This window comes from Talaromyces rugulosus, chromosome V (assembly GCF_013368755.1).
Source record: "Talaromyces rugulosus chromosome V, complete sequence".
Lineage (NCBI taxonomy): Eukaryota > Fungi > Ascomycota > Eurotiomycetes > Eurotiales > Trichocomaceae > Talaromyces > Talaromyces rugulosus.
Window position 1 is genome coordinate 1,074,693 of NC_049565.1, and position 20,750 is coordinate 1,095,442.

The window sequence follows — 20,750 nt, forward strand, 5'->3', positions numbered from 1 at the left end:
GCCAAAGGGGTGGAAGGGAGAATATACTGGCCAATATTTGTGTGATTATACAACAAGCAATATCTGGTTAATTACTGGTCAAATATATCACTTGGTTTTTTTTATTTTTTATCTCTCTTATTTTTCCTGTTGCTTTTGTTATTCTATATTATGGAAGACAGAGAGATACAACAGCTAGCGCATGTGAGTAAGATTGTCTAGTAGAATCCGACAGGTGAAGGTTACGGCCATCTCAATTCAATACTCCGACTTATTATGTCTAAACACTCCACTGCCTGTTTCGCAGATTTCACATGGGTTCTTACAGAGAGTACATTGCTAGACTGGCCCTAGAGGCTCATGCGGTAACTTAGTACAGGTCCATCCACCAATTCTAAAACGGAACTTTCTAGGCAGGTCTTGATCAGGGCAGGTCGAAAGGTAACATACGCTTGCATACTTGACCAGGACATCTGGACAGCAAAAAAAAAAAAAAAATTCATTGTTTTTCGGCTTCCAACACCATGTGAGTCGAAAACAGATGAGTCGGCACTGATTAAAGCGCACGGTAACATATCACAAGCGTGCGCTTTCTATTTGTGGGATTTCAAGTGATACTGCTTTCAATGATCACGTTAGCGCCTGTCTACAAGCGGGGAACCTTGTCAGTTGACGCCATATTTAGGATAAGGAATGGAGTTTGTCGATTGTGCATGGATTGGCCACACGAATGCATAATGAGGCGCGAAAATGAGGAGAAGAGAGGGGGGAAGAGGGGGTTTCGTGGCCGCCAATATTCGAGCGCCCATTCGCGATAGAGGAGAGTTGGTTCCTCGTCCAAATATATAAAGCATAAAGGTCTATGATTGAGGATGATAGTATTGTGCAGTGAATTGAGAGTGGAAAAGTTGAAGAAAGTTGGAGGGTGTCTCCTCCATCTAAAAACAAGCGTCCTCTACACTACTTGAGCGCCTATTGTTGTCAGTACCCCACCAGCATAAACCGGATATGCCAGCCCCCCAGTTGTGGCTATATACAGCGTGTTGGAGTCTCGCTTCGTTCTGCCAAACGTTACACTTGAGGGCTCAGCGAGTGTCGTTGAGTTGATGCCTCCAGCGATGATATCTACAACCCCGCGCGGCGTCACTCTCTGTACCGAGTTACCTAGTTCTGTAGCAATGAGTGCCGACCCTTTCGCTTCCAAGGCAAAGTCGTCCCAGTTGATTTGCGCAATACCGTCTTCTAGATGCGGATTGGCGATAAACTCTGCTGGGCCCAATGGCAAGCCTAGGGGCGATGGAGGAGTAGAGGTAACGTTGAGATGTAGTGAAGAACAGAGTCCCGCCTTGCTGCTGAGAACCATTGTTTCGAGGCAAAAACTTGAGGCCATTGATACCCTCCTGAAACCCTGTAGAGAGTGGCGGCGCCATAAGGGGATCCTTTGTAATGATGGAATAACTGCCGGTCTCTGTGTTGATACTCCAGACCAACCCCAGTTTGCTGTCGGATGCCAGGAGTAGCGTATCGCTGAGTTTCGTGAGACCATTTAGGAATTCGGCTTCTGGCATAGTGATAAACTGTTCTACGGAAGGCTCAGGCGTGTTAAAATCTGCGCGCCATATGGTGCCGGTTCCACAACTCGTCAAAAGATGAAGATATAGTGAATATTCTGTTAACAGAAGGCAATCGAGAAGGTGATGTATAGCAATCTTAAGATAAAGTAGAGTACTATACTATTTAATATAATAGACTAAATGTAAAGCTGCGGCGGGTGAGACGGCGTGATCGTAGGTGCCTCGTAACGTGCGTAGGCTGATACGTAGGTAAGGAAGATAAAAGTAGCTTCAAGACACTCCAAGGTACTATTTAGAATTATTACAACACTAATCGCTACTTCTCTCTATCTTTGGGGGCCTCTCCTCTTATATAGGAAGCTATGCGAGGCTAAATCGCCTAATCTGGTTAGATCGCTGGGCTCAGCGCCAACGCAGTCGATTTCGTCGCTCGATTACCAATGCAACAATGCCATATAATCATTCGTGACATCTACCTTCAATGAATGCCGAATTTACGCTGTTTCTATCAGGGATATTTTGAACTATGAAACGTGCGCGATCTCCCTGTTTACATAACCGCGACCATGACGAGCGACCGACCAAATTGCGACGGCTGGAGAATTTAAGCAGCCCTTTAGGGTCATTTAAGAGAGAGCAAGAAGAGCAACATCTATCTTCACTCTTCTCTCCTAATCCTGACAGTAGGGTTAGTTACGTTTTTCCATCTCGTAGCGTTAAAGTGACTAACTGAGTATTAGAAACCTCAAACGACTGAGCCTTCCCTCACGAATGCGGCGATAGAACATACTGTTGAAATGAAAGTGAAACTAATGTATAATACCCAGCATAGTTTCCTCTGCAAATAGTGTTTGCGAAGAAAGGGATGGATAGGTTTAAAGATCAATTAGCTGCATTATAAATTAAAGAGGTTTAGATATTTTACCTTGACGCTTCCAGGTATAATAGAAGGCGTAACCAACAAAATGTGTGAAATGTATCCGATAGTTTGGAAAATCGCCCTCGCGTTACTGACGAGATTAAAGATCTAACGCGGTAGAGATATTACGCCTCAATGGGTTCAAATTCCCAAAGCTGTGATTTTCTTTGGATTTTCTTGTTTTTCATACCCTCGTAGGGAGCGACCTTGCGATATTTATGAGAGGTTAGATTGCTCCACCATGGAAGTAGTAGTAGTAGTAGTAGTACCATACTCTCACCGCTATGCAGGGTTATGACTCTAACTAATAGAGTAGAGAAATAAAGGTAGCATAGCTACTAGTGGCGTAGCCTGGGAGGATACACACTATAGAAAGAATAGAATAAACAAAAATGCCAAGCCTAGCGGTATAAACCTATTAAATATAGTAACTAAACTATATAAATCAATAAAAAAAATCAACAGATTAAAATTTGAAATAGACAGTGGAGGCCTGATGAGAAAGACCCAGTTTATAGACTAATAGAGCCCTTGGGGGTGCTTAGTAAATAGCTTTAGAGCCTTGTTCGGACTTTTATATGCTTTAAAGGCACTCTTAGAGCTGCTACAACCATCTCTAGAGCCCGCGAGACTGCTCTGTGAGCAAATCCCAAGCCAGGGTGAGCATAAAACGGCGTGACGCTGAGCCCGTTATATAATTATAGGTAATTGAAACCTACTACCACTATATCCATTCAACCCCTTCAATAAATTTGAGATATATTCTCAGTAATTTATTTTCGTAATATCTTTTATATCGATTACCAATTGAGGCTTTTTAATCAAACATGGGAAGACAGAGCACAATGACGTCAACAGACTCTAATTGGCCCCCCTTTGCCCCGCTATACAGGTCACGTGCTTAGCGGGGTATAAATAGAAGAAACAATCATAGGCCCCGTAATTTTTACTCAACGAAAGAAAAAGCCAACTATTATTCTTTACCATTATTATTATCTTCTTATCAAAAAAAAAAAACCGCAAAAATGGGTGTCGTCAAAGATGTTCTCAGCCCCGGTGACGGACAGCATTTCCCTAAGCCGGGTGACCAGATCACCATGCACTATACAGGAACGCTGGAGAATGGATCCAAGTATGAATTCTCTTTTCTGTCTATCAATTGATAAAATCGTTAAATATTTTTGTTTCCTTTAGATTCGACAGCAGCCGAGACCGCAATGAGCCGTTTGTGTGCAACATTGGCGTTGGCCAGCTTATCAAAGGTGATGAGATGACATATAAATTCCTAGCTTTGAAAAAAAAAAAAAAGGGTCTTTACTAACCCCATGAAATCATAGGCTGGGACGAAGGTGTTCCACAAATGAGCCTCGGTGAGCGTGCAAAGCTTACCATCTCGAGGTAAATTTGACATAGACCCCTTTCGTATTAAAAGAATTGAGCTAACAATGTTTTTTTTTTATAGTGACTACGGCTATGGAGCAAGGTATGAATGAGCCAATCCGTTCTAAAGAAACTCCCACATCTTTTCCTTTCTTTAATAAATTTCACGGACTAATTTGAATATGATTTTAGAGGTGTCCCTGGTTTGATTCCGGGAGGTGCTACTCTCATCTTGTAAGCTTCCTCTTATTTTTTTTATATTTGATTTCTGTCCATCTAACGGAAACCAGTGATGTCCAACTCTTGAAAATCAACTAGATACAAAATGGCGAGAGCTAGGGTATTTTGGCTGCTACAAATTTTCATGTAGTAGGCGTGTCATTGGAGGATTAAATGTTTTTTTTTCTTTTTCCCCCAAATTTGAAAGTGAGGATCACAGGCCTCCCTAGTTTTGCACCACCAAAAAAAAGAGACATCTTAGCCTTAGTAATTCTACGAATTGATCTGCTGAGATGAAGGGAATACGTAAAAAGTAGTTCTAGATACGTGGCACTAAAGTTATATCAAAACAGGTATAAGTCGTAATTAACATTTATACTCATAAACATCAAGTCTAATCCTAACTATAGATCTACATATAGACGTGCACCAACAGACAGGTACACAAAATCTTGAATATCGAACCAAATCAAACCAAAAACCTGAACCCGCGCGCACCAGCCTGGCCAGGCACACCAACGACAGCGCCATGCACAGACTCGCCGCGGTCGAGTTTCTTGTTGAGCCGCACGAGGATAAAACGCAGCACGGTCGCGGAGACGATGGCGATGAAGGCGGTGACGCAGTTGACCGTCATGGCGACGACTGTTGTATACAATTAGCAAAGACACAGATAATATACAAGAAGTTGGATGGTGGACGAACCGTAGCGTGGACCAGCAGAGCTGGGGTACATATAACTAGCATAGATACTACTAGCATTACTCACGGCATTGATAAACGCCAGCGCCGCTGCTCGCTTTGCAGGCGGACGCGGCAGGATATTCGAGATCCAGCCGAGCGCGACAACATAACCCGTGTAGATACCAGGAACCATGAGCATCATGCTCAGATAGCGTGGTCCGGTGGAGGTGGTCGCGGCGCCAATGACAAAGGCCACCACGGCGATATACAAGGGTAGAGTAATGTGGAAGTAGCGTTCGCCCGTGCGGTCGGCGTGCCAGGCGTTGGCGAACGCGGTGATCATGGCGAGCACGTAGGGCGGCGCGGTCAGGAGGAGGGTTTGGATTTTGCCGTAGTTGAGGGTCTGGACGACGGTGGGGAAGAAGTTTGTCACGGAGCCAGAGGAGACCATGCAGAAGATCATGATCATCTTTTTTATATAATTAGTATTTGTCGTAGAGAGGGTATATATGTGTGTGTGGGAGAGAAGCATACCAGAATCCATGTTTTTATGTCGGCAAGCGCGAGCTTCACCCCGTGCAGGAATGACTGCTGCTCGCTGTCAACCCAATCATCCTCGCCAATATCCTCCTCCAAGCGCCAGGCAGCAAGTTCCTTTTCCTCTTCAGTAAGCCAGCTCGTGGTTCGCGGGAAATTGGGCAGGATGAATGCAGAAATGATGGCGACGACGATGGTGATGGCGCCTTCAATGATGAACAGCCATCTCCTGTTGTCGTTAGTGAACAAATCACCCCCCAAAAAAAGAAAGAAAATACCATGCGCGAAGACCGCGGGCGTAGTCCATGTTCCCGGTAATTCCAGCCGCGACGAGGCCGGAGAAAGCACCCGAGATGAGGGAGCCAGAGTAGAGCATGGCAGTCCGCAAGCCGAGTTCTTTGCGGGTATACCACGCGGAGAGGAAATAAAGACACCCAGGCTGGAGGGTTAGTCAGTACTTTAGGAAAAGGGGGAAAAAGACATACAAAGTAAGCAGCCTCGACAAAACCGAGAAAGAACCGGACAGTAACAAGACCGCCATACGACTGGACGGCAGCAGTGGCGGTGGAAATAACGCCCCATATCGACATGGCAGCTGGCAGGTAGATGGCCGGTTTGCCCATTTTGTTGAGGAACAAATTGGACGGGACTGGATGTGTGTTAGAAGAAAAAGGTCGCGTGATTGATTTGGGATAGGCTCACTCTGCATCAACAGATAACCGACGAACAAGATACTAACAGAGGTCTACCCAAGTTAGCAAGAAGAAAAAAAAACAAATAAGGATCTGTCTGACCTGGTACTGATCGCCAACCAATTTCAAATCATCCTCCAATCCAGCCAGCCGGGCAGCAGCGATATTATTCCCTGACCAGCAAGTCAGCCTCCTTTCCCTGATGATTCAAATCGGATGACTACTCACGGTCAAGATAATTCAGAATATACATAATCACCAGCATAGGCAACAGGCGCAAATCAATTTTCCGCACCAGGGCCTTTTCAGCAGCCGCTCGCTCCTCGTCGGACATTCTGGCTACCGACATGGGCGCTTCTTTTTGCGCGTTTGGTCGGGCGCTGTTGGCCACCACGACCTCCTCTTCGGCCGGACCGAGTTCGTTCACATCGTCGACATGGGTGGAATTGGCTTTGCTGTTGCTGTTGCTGTTGCTGTTGTTGTTGTTTTTGGTGTCGTGAGTGCTGGCTGCGTCGATAGCCAGTTCCGCGTCGCGGACATTGTCGGAGCTGCTGGCCATGGTGTCCAAACAGTGTCAACTGACAATGATTATACAGAGTAAAAGATGGGTGAAGTGAGAGGAAGCGGGGACCCCGCGGGGAGTGTCGCGGCAGCTCTTTTATAGTCGGGGTTAGGGGGAAGCTACCAACTACCACCCCCCTCTCGGCTGTGTTTCTCCCATCTGCCGGCAGATGTCACGCCGAGCACCTAATTAGCCGGTTTTACCGTCAACCCCCGCTTGTGACGGAGCACAGAGTATGCACTACTATGCAGGTGTTGATTATTATTGCGGTCAGGATATCGGGTTAGTGAGTAACATCGGCTTGTCGGTCTGGGGGGGAACAGGAAAAACCAATCAAGCCCGGTGTGATCGGGAAGTGGAGTCGGAGCAGAGCAAAAAAGGAAAGACGGAGAGAAAGATAGAGAAAAGCCGCTGTTCGGAGTTACTCCGACTTGGTGGTGATTGGCTACGCTTATTGGCGATGACAAACTTTGGCTTTTTTATATTAAATTTTAGTGGAAGTCTTTTTCGTGCGCGCTGGGACCCCGTGGGGGTTCCCCTGTATGGCCATGGGGGTTGTGGGGTGGCCGCGGGATGGCATTTATGTCATATCGAATTAATTAATTATAATACTGAAAAATACTTGGATACTGAAATATTGATAATGTAATATATTATAGGTCGTGTCGTATCTATGTACAAGCAGATGAAGCAATCAAACCCCAAACTATGCATGTGCTGGCGCCCAGCACGATAAATAAAGTCATACATCTACGTTGCTGCATTGGTTTTTATTTTATAGCCAGAACTCCGAAAGAAAGAAACAGCGGTCAGACGGAGAAGAAGAAAAAACAAAAAAGGCTCATGCATCGTCTTTCAGCACCCCGAACGTGTTTGAAGATTTGACCGGCGACGCAGATGCCTCGGCCTCGCTCCGCTTGGCCCGGTGTTTGGGTGGCACGGCCTCAAAGCTATCAGTAGAGCTATTAGAGCTGCTGCTCTCGACAATGGGTTCCACCTTCTCAGTCTTTTTCTTCGCAATTGCAGTGAGTGGGCGAAGCCGGTCTTGACCCCACGTGAACTCTTCGTCCGTGGCCGAAGTGTCACCGTCGCCGTTCTGCTCCATAGCAGCCCGGCGGATCTCACGGCTGACACCCTTGAGCGCATCCAGACCGGCTTGCTCGACCTGGTGCATCTGGTTGGATGGCTTTTGTCCGTCGGCTGCTGGCTCGATACGGCGCAGGTAGGACCTGACGAAGAAGCGCGCAAACAGATAAGTCAATGGCAGGAGGTACATGACATTGAGCAAGATGGCAAAGGCCTGCCCGTTGTTGTCAACACAGTCGACCGTCTCGTACTGCGCGGCATGGATGATTTCTTGCTTGATTTGCGAGTAGCGAGCGGCGTCGGCGCCAAAGTGCTGGCCCTGGGCATTGAGCACGTTCTCGGCAATGCCCTCGGCACCGGCGGCGCGGAAGGCGAGCTTCTTCAGCCAGGGAACGACGCCAGCAGAGGCTGTGGCAGCGGCAATGCCCGACTCGGCGGCCGAGGCGACAGCAGCGGGCATGGCCTTGGTCAGATCTTCCAATGACAAGGATCGCGAGGCAGACAGAGGAATGGAATAGCGGATGAACATGTACGAGACGGTCATAAAGGTTCCGCCGATAAACTGCATGATCTGCATGGTGGTGAGCGACCGCTTGACCGCGTTGGGCACGCGGATGTGCAGGGCAGTCACGGTGTAGTAGGTGTACATCATGGCGTGGATGAAAGAGTTGACCAGAACAAAAATCCAGATGGGCTGGCCCATGTAGCGGATACCGGCCCACATGCACATCATGGCGCCGGCATGATGATAAGTCTGCAGCGTCGAGCTCTTCTTGCCCTTGGCCAGGATGATTGCCGTGTCGATGACCTCGTAGAACTTGGACAGGTAGAAAAACCACCCGTAGTATGCCAGACCCTGGTTCCACAGCCGCCCAACATCAGTCGGGTCGGGAAGTCCATTGGCACCGAGCGAGTATTCCGGGTTGGGCATGGTCCATTTTCCAGCAATCGAGTCGTACAGGGCGGCATTTCCCAAGCCCCGAGGACCGGCGAGTCTGCAGAAAGCGTCCACGATGCCGGCAGCGCCATGCTCGTTGTTGAAGCGCGGAATCGAGCTGCGCAGTGCAGTCCACATGCCCCAGCAGGTCCAGGCGGAGTAGACAGCGAGGAACACATTGTGCAGAATGACCAGCTGCTTGAACAAGGTCGACTTGCTGACGGACCACGGCTTGTGTCCTCGGGCCTTGTTGATGCGGTTCACAATGAGGACGGTGACGGCGTAGACACTTGCGATTGTGACGGGCACCCGGAAGTCGAGAGACTGTGCGTAGAGGCCGGGAGGGATTTGAAAGGGCTGTGCCAGCGAGGGCTCGTTCAGCGGAGGCGCCAGACTCATCGGCTGAGGGCCAGGCAGTGTGAAGAAGGCGGGCGGTGGCAGCGTGAGGCTCACCCACGGGTTGGATTGGAACGACTCGAACATTATTGTCGACCGATGACGATGTGGTGGATTCTTGCCCGTTCGCCCGGGAGGGAGGAAACGATTTCTTCTTATTCCGTGCGATATGCGAGCAAAGGACAAGACCGTTGAGGGATGGAGCGAAGGAGCAATGATGTGAGGGAAAAAAGAAGAAAGAAGCGAGGAGGAGCCAGTTCTCTTGTACTTCAACGCTTTTCTGCGTCAACAGGACGACGTCGCAAAGCGCGCGAGGCCGGAAATGGCTAGCGCCAAGCCGTGATCGGGGCCGCTATTGGCGGGAGGGCTGCCAGAGTGGGGCCCAGCACGCATTTGTTGGGAAAAAGGGGAGCCGAGGTTTTCTTCCAGAATGACTCGGTGTTGTTCAGTATTCCGTGCCCTGCATTGTTCTCAAAGGCAACTCAAGCGTTCCATCCTGGAATGAGCGCGAAAGAAGTCGAGTCTTGCGGTGTCGTCATTCTCACGCGATCCGTTCCCACTTTGAAGTATAGCGCCGGCAGCCAATCAGAGCAGCGCATGCTATCTGATGTCACCTTTGCTCGGAGAGCACGTGAACGGCCGGCTGTAACATCATTAGGAGCTGCAATAATATTAACGCCTCCATCCTTCTTTATTATCCATGATCTGACCGCACAACGGCAGATAGTATTGTATAAAGTCGGATCGCGCGCTTGGACCAAGACGGCGCCTAGTCTTGCAAGTTGCCACCCGGACCAGTGGGCGGGCGCTAGCCGTTTCCGGCGGGCAAAAACTCGTCCCCAACAAAACCGTGTTGAGCCAATGTCGTTGGTTCATGTGGAATGCCTCGACTGCCTCGGTTGGGCCGTGGACGAGTCGACTCTCGGAGACTATGGATGAATGGATGGATCATTGAGAAATGCATAATAAAGTGGTGGCGCTAAAAGACTATTGACCGGCAAAAAAAATAAATAAATAAAAATCATACATGACTCAATTGCGCTAATCCATCTATACATCATCGAGGTTTCGTGCCCAAAGGCAACGGCGGCGGCGAGGGAGTGCTGCTGCCCACTGGCTTCGCCTGTAGCCCCGGTTTCTTGGCTGGAGGCGGCGGCGGCGGCGGCTTTCGTTTATTCAGAGCCTCAACATCAATGTTGTTGGAGTTCTGCCGGCTGAGATTTGCATTATTATTGCTTGGATGAGGAGGAGGTGGTGGAGCCGGAGCCGCCGACTCTTGGCCTGACGACGCAGGTGGCTGTTCGAAATACGAATGGATGCGATCCGTGATTTTGTGTTTCTGATTAAGAGCAATGAGCTTCTTCTTCCCTGCCTCAAACTGCTCCCCGCCGCGCTGCCGGAGGTTGTTGGCTGTTGCCCCCATGTTTCGGCTGTCCAGTGCCGACGCCGATGAAGCGCTATTATTGTCCGTGTTCTGATATCTTTCTTGGGTTTGTCCATATGTAGTTCCGTTTTTAGAATCTGCCACATGGTTTTGCGAGTCCTCTTGGGCTGACATGTTACCGTACCGATGAAGTTCATTGACTTGTTTGTTGAGATTCGTCTGCACCGTAGCTGATTTATCACTGCCCGTTCCACCAATCCCCAGCCCCGGTACAGACACACCCGCCTGTCCCAAACGAGACACGGCGCCTTGATTCATCTGCGTTACATTATCATCCGTCTCAGAGTACGGAGGTGGCGGAGGCGAGGCCGACTGAGGAGCAGGGCCTCGCGCTGGCAACCGCGGCGGAAGACTTGGTCTGGCGCTCGGCGAAGAGACAGGCTGTGAAACAGAATCCGTGTTATGTCGGACAGGAGGCGGAGGAAGATGGTCTGTTTTAAGCCCGGATTGATTGGCTCGATATGGCACAGGCGGCGGTGCCGGCTTGTCTTCTTCTTCTGCTGCTGCTGCTCGATGCGATGACTGCGGAACCGCGGCACCAAGACTCCTTGAGCTTGATGTTGTTGTTGTTGTTGGTGTTGTTGCTCCAGGCGAAACAACGGCCGAGGCACCGTTGCGCTTGGGTGGCGGGCCAAACGACGATGGATCCTTGAGAGATGTGAGCGGTCGCGAAACATGCTCTGCCTGGTCGTCTGCGTTTGGATCTTTGCCCTTTCCCATCCAGCCAGCCTATGAAAAAAGAGTGGAATCCATCAGAAAAAAAGACTAAAAGTAAGACTGACGGTTTGTAACGTAGATGCTTACCACCTGGCCGATCCCTTTAAAGTCCCCCCGCCAGCTTTCCTTGCCCCCCTGTTTTCCTTTGGGATGCCACCCGTCCTTCACCATCCCACGAAGGCCGCTCATGATGATAAAAAAATGTTCAGTCACTGATGCCAAACACACAATTGCGACGATGTTTGCACTTGGCCGTGGATGTGTCGTGGTTGCAAGGAGTCAACTGTGTCCGGACCGTTATCGGCTCGTTGAGTCGTTATCTGCCGCCACGCGGGATCCCCGGCTTTGCGACACGTCACGTGCGCCAACAACACAAGATATACTCTATAAATACTCGTATACTTTTAAACTACTAATATCTCGTATAATCAGGATAATAGGAATAAGCGCGATTTCCAGCAAAGATGAAGCTTATGTTGCTGCCTAGTGTTACGTGAGATTGTTACTTGCTTTACATAATTTACAGCTCTTCGACTCTTCAATTCTCGGTGCCACTTCCACTACTTAATTTATATAAAACTGTAACTATGGTCTCGACTGTATCGGAAACACTCAACCTGCAATAGTTGACAATTTCAAGGCTTTATTGGCTCGGTCGTGGAAAGGTTGAAAAATAAAAATGGTTTTAGATTTTCTCTTGGCTAGATACTCTTTTAGCCAAAAAAAATCGTGCTAGAGGTAGGGACCTGCGAGAGCTAGTGGAGCTGCAAACTATGTAAAGCCGAACTTGCAAGTCGCTGTACCATTATTATTTATCAATTGATTTTAATTGGCAGGATTCAATCAATCAAGGCTCTCGCAGTCACCAAAACAGATGGCAACTTTTTTTCAATACAACGCTGACCACTCTTTAATCCAGCCCGTTGGTCTTCTTCACCATGATAAAAGGCGACAGCCTTTTCAGAATCTTGGCCTCGCGCGGCTTTATAAACATGGGCTCTGTAGTCTCTATGTACTCTTTGTAGTACTCCTTTGAAAGCTGGTTCTGAAAGAGCCACTCAATAGACTGGGTCCTAGTAACGACATACACATCAGTCAAAAGTAAAAAGAAAGAAAGAAAGAAAGTAAATACCAATTCTCAACCCACGAGAGAACTCCAGGGTTTTCGGGCGATATATACACTTCGAAAAATGTACACTCTGGTTCTTCAATCACTTTTTCGTACACGGGTTTGAACAGCTCGAAGAATTTCGGCACGTTCTCTGGTGCTATTGTGACAGTCACCTGTAGGGAGATGCCGGGGAGTTGGGAGGTGGTAGCCATTTTTCTTATGATGATTTTTTTTTTCCTTGTGTTAATATTTTCTGGGATCCTGGATGTATGGCGGAAGCCCACGGCTTTATAGAAGAGTTAATGTGTTGGTTATGTATGGATTTAGCTGAACCATAGCGACATTCCAAGCTAGTCGATTATTAATCGCTTAAAGTGGCCAGCTACTAGCCAACCAGTTGACACCAACCAACATTCTAGCAACTTGAATTGTTGGATTTCGGGTATTTCAATTATTCCCTAATGTCCCGTTATGTTACCTGTCAATGAAGATTAAGGACAGAAAGTGGAATTGGACCTGTTTTTTTTTTTTGGGTGGGGGGGGGGGGGGGTTTAAGCATGGAAGCTCGTGAGTTGCACCGTAAATCCGGTTTTAATAGTATGGAAATCGAATATCCTTTCTGTGTTTTTATTTGTCTCCGGTCTAACATTCATACGCCGCGGATGAATGTTTCCGCTTAGATAGGTAGTGTAACGACCACTAAACAATAATCTCAACCGAAAAAAAAGGACAGAAATTCCTTCTACTTGATAATTTGATATTGAGCGCCTGTCCTTGGCTTGTAATAGCAGTGCTTCATTAAACCATTATAAAGAGATTGTTTTGGTAGTTCAAGCCTTGAATTCCCAAATTTGACTTGGACGTTTACTATATCAAACAGCTCAGACGCTACTTTACTGAAATAAAAACATCAAAATGACAAGTCAAAGTAAACCCAACCCATTGTACACACAGTGCAGCATCGACATAAGAATCGTCAATCAATCAATACATCCTTTAAACACCCGTATCTCATGCATATATTTCCATATAATCCAATATGCTTATGTCTTTTACAAAGACCAATCACATATTCCAAAAAAAAAAAAAAAAAAAAAAAAAAAAAGTTCCACCTCGGACAACCGTTCCTTGGAGACTTGTTCTTGTGACAATGAGTCATATCCTCAAGGATGCTTTGACGCCATGGCAAACTGTTCAGCTTCCATGTTGTACATCTTGCGTTTCTTCACGACACTGAGCTCAAAAAGATGTCCCGCGACGGCAGAAATACCCATGATGACCTCAAGACCAATAAGCACACTCAAGAGGATGAAGCTTGCACGGCTCTCTTTGCAGATTGTGGAAAACCCCGAAGGAGCACTCAACGGACCGCCATTCAAACTGGTCGCGTTGACGCTGCCTATTGATTGCCACTTGCAGCTCCAGGAATGAATGGTTTCGCTCGTGGTAAATCCGGTTGGGTGTGGCGAGGCTGGGAGATGAATAGCAAAGGCTACACAGGTGGTAGCAGTGATCAGGCCGGACACGGCGACAGCGGAGGCCATAATATTGAGTTTGTGTGTGCGAGGACGGGGCTGTTTGATGCTAAGTAAGTATCTTTTTTTTTCAAACTGAGTGTAGGTTAAACTAAGTTTGCTTACCGAAGGTAAAAGTGCCGTAATTATGTATATGAGGGATTGAAAGGAGATGAGAACTCCGCCTGCAACCAGGCCACTGGTCCCCCGCGTATCCAGATTCAAAGGCCAAAGAGGTAACCCCACCAAGTCATACCATTGTGTATCGTTGTAGTGGCGCATGGTGGAAGTCGCACAGGCAAAACCTGCGATTGCTGTCACGAAAATTGTGCCTGCAATTCCGAGGCGAATGCGATGAAGAATTCGCGACCTGGCAAGATAAATCGACTCTTGCTCGTCGAAATCATTGGCCGGACTGACGGTGACAGAAGAAGTTACAGAAGCCATTATAACACTGAATTTCTTTTTTCAAAAGAGAGAATAGTGCGTATTAATCGAAAAGAGAGAGTACCAGAAGGTAGATTATAGTGAGTGATAAAAAGAAGAGAAGAGAATGAACCAAGATGCTAACCAGAGCAATCTTGCGGGAAATCGAAGTAAGTTGATAAAAAAAAAATAGGAACCAAAACAATGATTGCAATGCAGTTCAAGGATATGCGCTCTTATTATAACTGGCAGCTTGTTCAATCGCCCATACGTAGCATGCCTAAGCGCTGGCGGCGCATCAGTTGATCCTATACATAGACCACGCCAAGTGTTTTGGGAAAAGAGTGGCACCGAATAGCACCCCGCAAACCCAGTAAGATTCGGAATGTCTAGATTGTCCATTAGCAGGCTCAAAAGTGAGACGGTTTCAATCGGCCAACCAGGGGATCGAAAGCGGCCAGACCAGCTGCTAACGCTGCGTTGCTCCTGCACATCATGAGCAAAAATAGGAAAATCAAGACATTCCGAACATGATAGGCCAGCCATCGAAGCGCCTATCTTGAAGGGGGCCTGGTGATTGGCGTGCATTGGTGCAAGCGCTGTGATTGTGAACAAAGATGCAGCTCAGCGCTTATAGATGTCCGTCTCGGAATAGTGATTGGCTGCTGCTATTTTTAGCATGCAGCCATGCAGTTCAAAGCCAGCCAATAGCGACCGACATATTGATTTTAATAGAGCTTGGATCACTATGCATAGAAAACTTTAAACTTTATCATCTTCACAACATTGTTAGTACAGTAGTACGCAGTAAAGCTGGGAGGATTACCTAGACCAGGGGTTCTCTTGGTATTGCTCGTCAATTCCACACAAAACTTGAAGCCTTTGTGCTTGACGCAAACATGTAGCAAATTTCCTTTGCCTTTTTTTCTTTTTCTTTTTCAGTTTTTATTTTTTATTTTATCTTGTTTTTTTCTCTTCTTTTTTTTCTTTCCTCCATAGTCTACGCTTGTGTGCCCATCGATGAGGCGCTTTGCCCTTGTCCTCGTTTCATTGTCTTTGTTAATAAAGAGCTTTGGAAACGTAAGGTTCAAGAAAAAGCCATTCTCATAAATCATTGTAGTAACAAATAGAAAAATGAGTATAATACTTTTGTTAGGTTCCCTGCAGCCTATTTTCTCATCATCAAGACATCAACTGCGTTCAAAATCGCCAACAATTCCACCACGTTGGTTAATCTGGTGAATCAACTTGCTTCTCAAGAAAAAAAGTCAAAGTCGAAACCGGTATTGAAAAATGTCGTCATCTGCCGAGCGAGTCTTTCGGATCTATGAGCTTACCGAGCTCATACTCCTGGAATTAGACTGCCCTGTTGAAATAACCCGTGCTCAGAGTGTTGGCCGTTACTGGAGAAATGTCATTCAGACATCTTCGGCCCTTGCTAAGGTTTGTTGGTACCTGCCACATGATAATATTTTCGATCTATACAGATACAAATTGAACCCTATGTTCGACCGTATCGGAGTTACACCGCTGCTTGGAGTCATGAGCGGTCGTGGCGATATTGATTTCTATGAGTGCTTCTACAATAGGCCTGGGCCGTGGAAAAACATGCTAGCCACACAGCCCCCTTGTAAGCGCATGAAAATCATTTATTACTGTAGACTGGGATGGTCTAGGCGATTGTAAGTAGTCGTCGTCTCTTTCAAGTTGAACCATTCAAAGCTAATTGTGTAACTAGGGTGTACACCATCGAATCAACAAAGGAATATCTCCTTATGGGCGACGTCATGGTTATTATAGAGCAAATTGGACGGTGGCGCGAGGGTCGCGAAACCTTAACATATTCTCTCGATAGAAGAAATCTGATGTCATTAAGAGTTGACGAGTCCAATTTCCAACCTCAAGATTTTGATAGTATGTCGCAGATCATTCCAGACGACGACGTCGCCATTAAAGTCTTGGTCAATGACGCCCAGGGACGCCTTGGCCCTGCATTTTCGCTTCAGCGCTACTACCTAGACACAAATCTAGGCAAAATTGCTAAAGGTACCAGTAGGAATTTTCATGACCTAACTTCCCACGAGGTTATACACTACGATAAGAATTTGTATCTGCGGGACGGTTCGTTACAGGTTTCGCACATAAGATATTTTTGAAAAAGGAGAATATTTAGGCGCTAAGGGCCATTGATCGGGATATTTAGAAAACACAAGGAAAGAAGAATTTAGATACAAATTATTTTCCCTCTTCGGTTTTTACATATTATTAAATAGAAAAGCTAAATGCCATATTTAGAGATCACAGCAAAGAGGGTTTCTATATAACGTTTTGTCATATCAGCATTTAGTTGTTGTTAATTGTACAGCGTTGTGCCTAGGTCGATGTTTTCAACTCCGACCAAAGGGAGTATGCAGCGAGACTCGAGTCCAACTTTTGATGAATTCAACATTACGAACCACAACAATTTTTTATTGATGTCTATTGGCAATTCAACCCAACTAGATCCTCTCGATATTATATAAAAACTACATATACATGTAATGTCCGATATAAGAATATCGATTAACGAGTACACGTAGTTGTTTTATTTTGGGAGACTACCCATCGCCAACCCAGCATCTAAAAATGGTGGTAAGCAAAGTAATTTTAACATAAATATTAGTAACTCACCAACTATCACTTCCTGTCCAGTCATGGAGCTGTTTTGAGCGAGATTTATGTATACATTGGCACAATCTTCGAGGGAAGTCTACAAGTGTATCACTGTTAGTATTGTTTTGGTGTAGTGCATGACTTGAAGAAAGCTTACCTCTTGCTTCAGTGCAGCCTTCTCCTTCATATTGTTGATCGCTGTCTCGCCATACTGGTTTCCCTTTCCTTGGTGTCAGCTGCTGTCCCAAAAGATAAGGATTGGGGAGAAAGATTCCTACCCATTCAGTAAGCAAAAGACCCGGCAAGACTGCATTTACGCGGATCTTAGGTCCGAGGCAGAATGCAAAATGCTTCATGAGATGCAAGCCCGCGGCTTTGGTGACAGAGTAGCCCATGCTACTTCCTCCAGTCAAGGTACCCTGTAATAATATAATAACATATTAGCTCTTCTGCAGAACTTGGCGGGGGAAGATCATTTATCGAGTGGCTGTACCGCAATCGATGAAGTCAACAGGTAAACTCCTCCGTCGGCGTTCTGTTCCAAGATTGGCTTTGCTGCTTGCATGAGTTGCAAATGGCTCATCACATTTGCTTGCCAGCACTAGAGGAAGCGAAAAAAAAATACACGTTATTTTCATTATCCCAAAAGTCAATCCCAATTCGACATAACTTTTGACACTCACCCTATTCCACTCGTCAAGAGACAAGTCATATATATCACCTGGTTTTGCAAATCTTGTCCAACCTGCGTTGGCGATAATAATATCCAAGCCACCTAGCTCTGAAACGGTTTCTTTGACGAGTCGCTCATTGTCTTCGGCGGCTGTTGCGTCCTTTAAAGAATACATTTGTTAGTAACTTTATCAATTGAGTGTGATTGTACAAGAGGAGGAAAAATTGAGATATTACCCCCTTGATAATATGAACTTTAACAGAGTATTTCTCTTGTAAACTGTTGGCCAAGGCCTTGGCCGAGTCGACGTTGGAATAATAGTTGATGGCAATATTAGAGCCGTTTTCTGCGAATTTCTCACAGACAAGAGCACCAAGTCCTCTTACAAGGAAAAATTAATTAGTCTTGAACTCTCTCGATCTATATCAGGATATTCACCGTGAACCAGCCGTCACCAGGACATTTTTGCCTCGTAGCGAGTAAGGCATCTTTGAAAGATTTCTATTGATCTGACTGAGCAGGGACGAAGGAAAATAGAATGATAGCCTGTTGTGTTGGATGCTTTTTTTTTCTTCGTCTCACTCCCGGTTATTTATGATATCAAACTATATGGCTAACAGAGCAGCAAAAGAAGACAGCCGAGGTCAATTCTTGTGTCAAGTTGAGTTGAATTATGCGAATATCCGAATAGTTTCACGTCAGGTTATGGTTACATCTCGGGCTCCACTACCCCACCTGTGCCGCAAGAACCCTAATCGCGGAACCGCAACAGCCGAGCGGAACCCCATTGCCCTGGGTTCAACCGGACGAGCTATTATGAGGAATACCATTGATGGTAAGTAAATAATATTGATCCTAAGTTTATTGATCAAAAGTGAAAAAATGATCACAAGGCTATACTGCGGATAGAGAAGACATCGAAGCTACTACATATATAACCTTCTGCATCCGCAATATCAAACAATACGTCATATTGGATTTATCATAAACCTAGGTTCGCAAGAAAGAAAGAAAAAAAACTGCTACGGCGTTTTGCATGTATTATTCCCCAGTAAAAGATTAACCAAAGACACTGAAAAATAAATGTACACAATGCTAATCATCCTCATCCGGAACCTTGCAGTCAAACCCATTGAGAATCGTAGAAACATAACTATAAAACGCAACAACCTGCACCAGCCCAGCGGCAGTATCCTTGCCAATCGGGTTTGCTACAGCATCCCATTTCTCCTGAGAAAGTGGACCGGCCTTGCCGACAAGCTCATCTGCCAGCGCATACACGGACTTTTCATCATCTGTGAACGTTGCGGGGCATTCCCCGCGCAAAATGGCGTGAAACTCTTCTTCCACTAATCCCCGGTCGAGAGCGAGGAGTCTGTGCCCATATAGCTCATATGCAGCTTTGAATTTGGCGCCGGTCACGAGAACCGCGATCTCGCGGTGTTTTGGAGCAAGGCCTGGTAGTTGAGAGACTGCCTTGGCCATGCCGAGGAATTGTTTGCCAACAATGGGGATATGGAGATGTGCTCCGAATGGACCGACAAAGCGGCCGTCTTTTGTTATATAGATTCCCTTTCTAGAAGTTATATAGGTAACGTTTTTTTTTAGTAACTATGTTTTTTAGGGGCCGGTATTTTAGGACAAGAAACTAACCCGGTTCCATATTTAGTGGTCGTGTATGCATACAACTCGTCATACAGGGATTTGGCATCTCCATCAAGCTCACTGGGGTATAGTAGTCCGAGTCTATTCATTTTGACGAATATCAATGTGCCGTTTGAGATAATTGAAGTTGAGGGTTTATGATGTGTCAAATGAGCAATGAATATAGATTAGTTAAACGGCAACGTTGTAGTTGGTATTTATAAGGTTCGCACTGACCTGTCTGTATACTGTACCCTGGAAACAATATTCCTTCACATGAGGAAATGTCCGTTACCCGCATTATCCGTAAATTTAGGGTTCGTAGAAAGGTTCAATTAATTTTGCCGGCGTGCATAAAGAATAGCTGCAAAATGCGGGGATCCATGTCTAAAAGAGATTGTCACACGTATACAAATGCCAGACATACGTCACAGGACCAGTTATATCAATGATACAAGTCCCCCCTCATTTAAAAAAGGAAAAAAAAAGCAACTCTGTGCCAAACTACCCATTCTCAACGAATACCATTACATCAACCATGGAAGAAACAAAAGCCACAGAAATCGCGTCTTTCCCTCCTAATTACCTACTCGAAAACATCGTTGTTCGACACGATGGATCAATAATCATCACCGCCTACAATCAGAGAGAGCTGTACTACCTGACAAACCCAGACCTGGGTCCAGTGAAACCTCGCCTCATCCACACGTTTGAGCACTATCCCACAGGTATCGTTGAAGGACAGCCTGACGTGTTCTACATATCCACGATTACGATCATGCGAGACAAAGACGAAAAGGGGCCATGTCGGTTGTACAAACTGGACATGCGCAAGTTCAAGTCTGACAAATCCCCTATACCAGAACTTTTTCTCACGTTCCCTGCCGAGGCGCGCGGGCTAAACGGGTCCTGCGCGTTATCTCGATCAGTGTTTTTACTCGCAGATTCATGGTCAAGCCAAATCTGGCGCGTTGATATCCCAGAAGAAGGAAAAGGAGGAGGCCCACCATCAGTGAGAAGCTGGCACAAACACGACATGATGGACCGAAGTACAGATCCGCGAAAAGCCGACGTCCCCGGAGTCAACGGCATAAAATACCATTCTGGCACGCATCACGTATACTTTACGACTACATCGCAAACCATCTTCGCCAGCATCAAGGTCAACCCTGACACGCTGGAGTCCATTGGCGATCCTGTCGAGGTGACAGATCGGTGGATGTGGGCGGACGACTTTATCATCGACGAGATCGCCAATGTTGCATACGTCACCACGCACCGGCAAAACAGTATTGAGCAGATCGATCTCAAAACCGGTGCGCAGCGGACCTGCATTGGGACGCCGGTCAGACCGGATTTACTGCTGGGCCCTACGTGTGGCGCGTGGACTCAGAATCCAGAGGATCATGGCCGTCGTGCGTATTTTTTAACTGAAGGAGGCCATATGAATCCGTACGAGGGGGTTTTTAGGAATGCCAAGGTCCTTCGTGTTGAGTTTTCTGATGCTGGTCGCAGCAGTACGGGTCTAATAGGGACACTATACCAGTGGTTTCAAATGGCCAAGTCTGTGTTTAATTGATTGTCTTGAGCATCATATTCGTTAT

The 20,750-nt window shown here is 46.4% G+C and overlaps 10 protein-coding genes across 10 annotated transcripts; 3 read left to right on the forward strand and 7 right to left on the reverse strand.

Moving 5' to 3' along the window:
* Positions 1-917: 917 nt before the first annotated feature.
* Positions 918-1,342, reverse strand: TRUGW13939_08908 (uncharacterized protein; the record flags this gene model as incomplete). The annotated part of the gene is made up of 2 exons (XM_035492033.1): positions 918-951; positions 1,017-1,342. 2 exons carry the CDS (start codon positions 1,340-1,342, stop codon positions 918-920), a joined length of 360 nt encoding a protein of 119 aa, XP_035347926.1.
* A 2,155-nt stretch (positions 1,343-3,497) lies between these two features.
* On the forward strand, positions 3,498-4,170 carry TRUGW13939_08909 (uncharacterized protein; the record flags this gene model as incomplete). Its single annotated transcript, XM_035492034.1, has 6 exons — positions 3,498-3,604; positions 3,667-3,734; positions 3,810-3,870; positions 3,935-3,955; positions 4,045-4,086; positions 4,143-4,170. The coding sequence occupies 6 exons, from the start codon at positions 3,498-3,500 to the stop codon at positions 4,168-4,170; spliced, it is 327 nt and encodes a 108-aa protein (XP_035347927.1).
* A 370-nt stretch (positions 4,171-4,540) lies between these two features.
* On the reverse strand, positions 4,541-6,543 carry TRUGW13939_08910 (uncharacterized protein; the record flags this gene model as incomplete). Its single annotated transcript, XM_035492035.1, has 8 exons — positions 4,541-4,716; positions 4,777-5,224; positions 5,290-5,521; positions 5,571-5,731; positions 5,778-5,941; positions 5,995-6,037; positions 6,087-6,157; positions 6,213-6,543. 8 exons carry the CDS (start codon positions 6,541-6,543, stop codon positions 4,541-4,543), a joined length of 1,626 nt encoding a protein of 541 aa, XP_035347928.1.
* An 844-nt stretch (positions 6,544-7,387) lies between these two features.
* TRUGW13939_08911 (uncharacterized protein) lies at positions 7,388-9,052 on the reverse strand (the record flags this gene model as incomplete). The annotated part of the gene is made up of 1 exon (XM_035492036.1): positions 7,388-9,052. The coding sequence occupies one exon, from the start codon at positions 9,050-9,052 to the stop codon at positions 7,388-7,390; it is 1,665 nt and encodes a 554-aa protein (XP_035347929.1).
* A 970-nt stretch (positions 9,053-10,022) lies between these two features.
* Positions 10,023-12,449, reverse strand: TRUGW13939_08912 (uncharacterized protein; the record flags this gene model as incomplete). Its single annotated transcript, XM_035492037.1, has 4 exons — positions 10,023-11,138; positions 11,214-11,373; positions 12,143-12,199; positions 12,259-12,449. 4 exons carry the CDS (start codon positions 12,447-12,449, stop codon positions 10,023-10,025), a joined length of 1,524 nt encoding a protein of 507 aa, XP_035347930.1.
* A 951-nt stretch (positions 12,450-13,400) lies between these two features.
* Positions 13,401-14,198, reverse strand: TRUGW13939_08913 (uncharacterized protein; the record flags this gene model as incomplete). The annotated part of the gene is made up of 2 exons (XM_035492038.1): positions 13,401-13,811; positions 13,878-14,198. The coding sequence occupies 2 exons, from the start codon at positions 14,196-14,198 to the stop codon at positions 13,401-13,403; spliced, it is 732 nt and encodes a 243-aa protein (XP_035347931.1).
* A 1,272-nt stretch (positions 14,199-15,470) lies between these two features.
* On the forward strand, positions 15,471-16,350 carry TRUGW13939_08914 (uncharacterized protein; the record flags this gene model as incomplete). The annotated part of the gene is made up of 5 exons (XM_035492039.1): positions 15,471-15,620; positions 15,767-15,807; positions 15,854-15,859; positions 15,916-16,223; positions 16,310-16,350. 5 exons carry the CDS (start codon positions 15,471-15,473, stop codon positions 16,348-16,350), a joined length of 546 nt encoding a protein of 181 aa, XP_035347932.1.
* A 411-nt stretch (positions 16,351-16,761) lies between these two features.
* On the reverse strand, positions 16,762-17,990 carry TRUGW13939_08915 (uncharacterized protein; the record flags this gene model as incomplete). Its single annotated transcript, XM_035492040.1, has 8 exons — positions 16,762-16,796; positions 16,848-16,926; positions 16,987-17,049; positions 17,108-17,248; positions 17,323-17,430; positions 17,513-17,662; positions 17,739-17,883; positions 17,941-17,990. 8 exons carry the CDS (start codon positions 17,988-17,990, stop codon positions 16,762-16,764), a joined length of 771 nt encoding a protein of 256 aa, XP_035347933.1.
* Positions 17,991-18,597: 607 nt separating this feature from the next.
* On the reverse strand, positions 18,598-19,256 carry TRUGW13939_08916 (uncharacterized protein; the record flags this gene model as incomplete). Its single annotated transcript, XM_035492041.1, has 2 exons — positions 18,598-19,078; positions 19,156-19,256. 2 exons carry the CDS (start codon positions 19,254-19,256, stop codon positions 18,598-18,600), a joined length of 582 nt encoding a protein of 193 aa, XP_035347934.1.
* A 428-nt stretch (positions 19,257-19,684) lies between these two features.
* TRUGW13939_08917 (uncharacterized protein) lies at positions 19,685-20,725 on the forward strand (the record flags this gene model as incomplete). Its single annotated transcript, XM_035492042.1, has 1 exon — positions 19,685-20,725. The coding sequence occupies one exon, from the start codon at positions 19,685-19,687 to the stop codon at positions 20,723-20,725; it is 1,041 nt and encodes a 346-aa protein (XP_035347935.1).
* Positions 20,726-20,750: the final 25 nt, after the last annotated feature.